This window comes from Galeopterus variegatus, unplaced genomic scaffold, assembly GCF_000696425.1.
Source record: "Galeopterus variegatus unplaced genomic scaffold, G_variegatus-3.0.2 Scaffold6833, whole genome shotgun sequence".
In the NCBI taxonomy this organism is placed as follows: Eukaryota; Metazoa; Chordata; class Mammalia; order Dermoptera; family Cynocephalidae; genus Galeopterus; species Galeopterus variegatus.
This window is the reverse complement of record NW_007732944.1, coordinates 15,707-21,629: the sequence shown is the minus strand read 5'-3', so window position 1 is coordinate 21,629 and position 5,923 is coordinate 15,707. Positions and strand designations below refer to the sequence as shown.

General features: G+C 35.2%; 1 protein-coding gene across 1 annotated transcript in view; it reads right to left on the bottom strand.

The window, feature by feature from the left end:
* The window catches only part of DYNLRB2 (dynein, light chain, roadblock-type 2), a 12,478-nt gene that overhangs the window by 1,971 nt on the left and 4,584 nt on the right, over positions 1-5,923 (bottom strand). Inside the window, exon 3 of the mRNA XM_008591319.1 lies at positions 373-540. Within this exon, the coding sequence (XP_008589541.1) occupies positions 373-540 (168 nt within the window). The remainder of the gene's footprint in view (positions 1-372; positions 541-5,923) is intronic.

Sequence of the window (5,923 nt, the reverse complement as noted above, 5' to 3'; positions counted from 1 at the left end):
TTTTTCCATGTCTGGCAACGGATCGCAACCCTCAGTGTTGCCCCCGTACCGGACCGGGGACCGGCAACGGGATTGCAACCCTCGGTGTTGCCCCCGTGCCTCGCTCAGCCAGTGAGCGGGAACCGGTCTGTATGTGGGATCCGAACCCTTGGGCGGGAGCGCCGCCGCGCTTCCCAAGCAGCGCACTTATCCAGTGCGCCACCGGCCCGGCCCGCAGGCTGGAATTTTCAGATTCAAACATCTTCACTTTGTAATCAAAGAATATTATGTTTCATGCTGTATATTAAAATCTATACTCCCCATTCTTTGAAACAAGGCTTTTGTCAGTAAGGTAGAAAGATACTTTAAATATGAAATGAAATGCCATATTACCTGGAGCTACCATGATTTCATGCTTCTTCGATCTGATCCTAAGAAAAGTGAGGTCGTTCTGAGGATCAATATCACGGACTGTGCTCTTGGCTTTCATTGTCAGCTGATGGAGAAGACCTGCATATTGAACAGTTGTCGAGTTGTCCAAGGTTGTTCGGATCGGAATGCCTATTATGAGATTTAATTTTGGGTTAACATTTTTTTTTCCGATTATAAAAGTAATATGCACATTGTAGAAATATTGGAAAACACCGATAATTGTAAAGCGGAAAAAATGATGGCTGATATTATTCACTAGCAACAATTTTAGTTTGTTTTCTTCCAATCTTTTTGCCTCTACGTAGATTTTTTTAGTTGGGTCAAACTATATTTACAAATTTGGCTGTTGCTTTTTTCTTCATTTAAATTAAAGCATACAAGTTTTTCTTGCTGACAATGTCATCAGCATTATTTTTTAATAGCTGCACACTTTACTACTCTATGGATATATAATCATATAATCAATCCCTATTGTTTGGTTATTTGGCACTTCACTTTTTTAAGGCTAATGGTGTGATGAACATCTTTGTGCATAGTTTGGAGGCTAATTGATTATTTCAGTATTAAGTTAACATATTTTTATATAAAATGCATTCCCCCAAGCGTCCTGTCTACAATGTGTCTGCTTTGAAATGCTTGGTCTGTGACATGGGGTTGTTAGTCTTCCCAGAGGCAAGAAATATAAGGGGATATCATTGCACATGCTGGAGAGTATGTTAAAAAGGATTTCCAAAATTTCTTCATAACTCCTCACACAGTATTTAGAAAAGATCACATTTTATGTTGGAAAATATGGTAATAACGATACTGTACTTTTGCTGTGAATTCCCTGGTTTGCACTCATTCTTGGTTTAAACATTATTAAATTTGACTATTTGTGTGCTCTATTGGTCTATTATATGAGTTTAAAACAGATTCTATTAATTTAACTGGAAAGTTCTAGCCAGAAAAATATGCAAGTATAATTCAATTCAGTCCAAATCAATCTAGCTCAATTTGGGTCGCCCAGCGCTCAGTGCCTATGTGTTACAGGCACTGTGGTAGGTATTTTACATATACTGTATCTAATCAGAGGTAGCTTTTATTTTATTTTGAGAACTACCAGATAGAGAATTCCAGAGATTTGATTTGCAAATGTGCCTTTAAGGGGGCATATGAAGGTGAATTGGGGATTGCTGTCAAATTCCTTAGGTACCTGAATAAAGGCCAATCAATAAAAGAGTTAACGTGGCTCTTGTTTTTCTCAGAGAATGTAGCTCCAGAAACTATTAAACAAGATGAGTACTTTCAAGAGTGGAAGAGTACTACAAGCTTAGGATTTTACCAAGTTTTCATAAGACTCAGGGAGACCATCAATTTTAAGTTTGAAACAGACTAATTATTTTTCTTTGAAGAAACTGCTATCTCCAGAACAGGTCTTGCTAAAGAATATGAGGATAATATTTACAGGGAAATCTATTCAATAAATAAGATATTACATAAAATTCATTAATTTTTGTGTTATTATTTGTTGGCCACTTTTTCCCAGGAAGGCAGTAAGTTGTCTTTCACACCTGATGGAAGTTCACAAAGCACGGATCTTTAACAAACAGAAAAAGGCAATGTACTCAGCCTTTGAAGACAACTTTCTGATGAATGGTTTTATTTCGCATCTTAAATAGTGACTACCTACAAAGTCTTTATTGCTCAGTGTCAAACCAAAAAATACAACCAGAATAAATTATTTAAAATGTAGCTCTTGTTTTTCTCAGAGAATGTAGCTCCAGAAACTATTAAACAAGATGAGTACTTTCAAGAGTGGAAGAGTACTACAAGCTTAGGATTTTACCAAGTTTTCATAAGACTCAGGGAGACCATCAATTTTAAGTTTGAAACAGACTAATTATTTTTCTTTGAAGAAACTGCTATCTCCAGAACAGGTCTTGCTAAAGAATATGAGGATAATATTTACAGGGAAATCTATTCAATAAATAAGATATTACATAAAATTCATTAATTTTTGTGTTATTATTTGTTGGCCACTTTTTCCCAGGAAGGCAGTAAGTTGTCTTTCACACCTGATGGAAGTTCACAAAGCACGGATCTTTAACAAACAGAAAAAGGAAATGTACTCAGCCTTTGAAGACAACTTTCTGATGAATGGTTTTATTTTGCATCTTAAATAGTGACTACCTACAAAGTCTGCATTGCTCAGTGTCAAACCAAAAAATACAACCAGAATTATTTAAAATGTAAATGAGAAGATTACGAATCAGATGCTCAGGCCTATTTAGTTAGTCTATTCATGATCCAAGACACAAAATAAAACAGCCAGCCTTTCTGAATAAGAAGTGCACACTGTGGAAACACTTGGAGCTGTCAAATGTTCCATAGGCACTTGAAAAAAATCAATCAACAAACATTTATTGAGCTCTTGCTTGGTACCATGTGAAGTAATTAAAAAATAATTCAAGAAGTAATTTTAGCAAATGGTCTAAAATTCACCCATTTCTCTTCCGAGAAGTAACCATTGCTCCCAGTCTCTTACTATCCTTCCAGAGATATTCCAGGTCTATTCAAGAACGTGTTTGTGTTTGCGTTTATTTTAATGGTACCGTTCTTTATTCTGTACCTTATTTTTTTCATTTAATACACTTGGGAAATTGTTTGATTCAGTATCCATGAAGCTGAGTAATTCATGTTAATGACTGTGTAAGTCTGTTGAATGGATGTTTTGTAATACACTTAACTAATATAGCCTCCTGACAGGCATTTAGGCTGTTCCCAATCTTTAACTTTTATACACAAGGCTATAGAACATGTCCTTGTGCATGCCATTTCACATTTCTATATATGTGTAAGATAAATTCCTAAAATGGAGTTTCTAGAACAAATAGTATGCGGATTTTAAAATTCGATATTGCTGAATTTATGGCACTATTTTAAAATGTGATTCTTTATGATCCCAGTAAGCTGGCACTCATTATTTCAGTTTGTCATCTTCAACTGTACATTGGTACTTTGTTTGATAGATTGTATTTTAAAATAAAGGAACTGGCTGGATGGCTGATAAAAAAAACTAACGAAATTCAAATGATGGATTGTTAGAAATGTCAAGAATATTTAAAATTAAGAGCCTACAGAAATCAGGCTTATATACATAATAATATATGACAGATATGACTTCCCAGGATACAAATATATATCTTCACCAATATCTATTTCATGATCAGTGTTGCAATATTGTAAACAATGAACGGTTTTATAAATGAAAAACCAATGTTAATGAAGAATCTACTCTAATCAAAACCTATGCCATTCAGAATTGGGCTAAATTGATGTCTACTTTATTGTCCTGAATAGGAAATCTGTGTTTCAATAACAGTGAAACCAAAACCAAAGAACTATATTTAACATGGCATATGATGATATCGAAATGAATAAACATGGTAGAAGACCTACCTAACCACAAATACAATCTGACAATATGTTAAAATAATATGCCTAGAATTAGTAGACCAAAAGCACTAGTAGCAAACAAGAACATAAACACCAAATTAGTTAAATATTTGCAGCTTTCTGAAAGCTGCAAATCTGCACTATAATAAATGACACTTTCATCTAAAGTTGAGTAGGCTGTTGAAATTGAATATTTTATTAACATTCTGGTCACACAACTTATACCATATGCTATTAATAAACTTACTTGTCATACACGCTGGTGAATAATAATCTGACAATAAAAATAATCCTCTCATTTATATTTTGGGACAAAAGGTTAATGTGACTTCTAGGTAAAAACTCTAAGTATCCAGAAATCTTGAAAAGTGCCATGAATTCTAACACAACCCTGTCCTAGTAAAGGCTAATTGAAAGTTAATAGATATTAAAATAATATTTTGTTGCCTTCAGATAGCAGAAGCATTAATTGAAGGACCTCACAAAAAAAATTACTTTTAATCACACCACTCAGAGATAATCACTATTAACATAGCCTTATCTTTTTTCCATATTTATCTTAAGTGCATATGTGCCCTTGCCTTTAAAATGCTGGTTACGGCTCCTTTCCCTCCTTTTTTCATCTAATATTATGAGTAGTTTATCATGACATTAAATATACTTCAACATTTTAAATAGAGTAATTTTATCAAGTAAATATTACATAGCTACTTTATAAATTCCCCTACAGTTGGAATAGATTTATTCACTTGTCTGTTTATTTATTCATTGCTATTATATATGATGCCTTCGTAAGTATCCTTGTACCTAAATCTTTCAGCACTCCTTAGGATAAATTCCTAGGAGTGGAATTACATTTACATATCAAAAGGGCTTGATAGTTTTCAGACACTTGATGCATATCACCAGGCTTATGTACTTTAGACTAAGATCTCCCAAAGAAACATACTGGATGAGTTGTCCTGGGTATCACAGGTAAATGAGCCTATACTGGGTTGAACAGTTTCCCCCCAAAATTCAAGTGTATTCTAAATCTCAGAAGGTGGCCCTATTTGGAAATAGGGTTGTTTGCAGATGTAATTAGTTAAGATGAAATCATACTCTATTATGGTGGGCCCTAATCCAATAACTAGAGTCTTTATAAGGAAACAGAGACATGGAGAGTAGAATGTCATGTGACAATGATGACAGATTGGAATGATGCATGTATAAGCCAAGGAACACCAAGGATTGATAACAACCATAGTCCAACTTGGGGAGGTGGCAGAACATACACAAATACCTGGAAATGAAATTAGTGCAACCAGACCCACACATTATGGCTGGACCACTTGCTGGCATATCTGGCATAGCTCTTGACTTAACTGTAAGGCTGATCTTAAAGCCCCCCTCCCCCAATTATTCAAGCTGGGTGAATTGTGTGTGTGTGTGTGTGTGTGTGTGTGTGTGTGTGTGAGAGAGAGAGAGAGAGAGAGAGAGAGAACTTCAAAAAGTTCGTGGAGAATGGAATTAGAAGCTAATATGAACTTTTGAAGACCCCTCGTGTGTATGTGTGCATCTCACTCATTTGGCACCGAATTACTTTTTATTCTAGAAAACAAATAATATATTTTATCTGTACAAATCAATTAAAAATTCCCACATTCTCAGAACTATTTAATTACAATTTTATTAAGTGTTGGGTATTTTGCCAAACACTTGACAATTATTATTTAATTTTAATTATCATTACCACTAGCAAAGTAAGTTATTTTCCATTCTTAATAAAAAAATAAAGTACAGAGTTTAACAGACTTTCTGTTGGCAGTTACTCAGTTAAATATTTATTGCCGGATTTTGCCCTGGCACTGAGTTGGTAACATGCCAATTCCATAGTTGCACCATGAATTATGTGGAGTAGCTACTTTTTTTTTTTTTTTTTTTGTCTTTTTCTGTGTCCGGCAACGGATCGCAACCCTCAGTGTCGCCACCGTACCGGACCAGGACCTGCAACGGGATCGCAACCCTCGGTGTTGCGCCTGCACCTCACTCAGCCAGTGAGCGGGAACCGGTCTGTATGTGGGATCTGAACCCT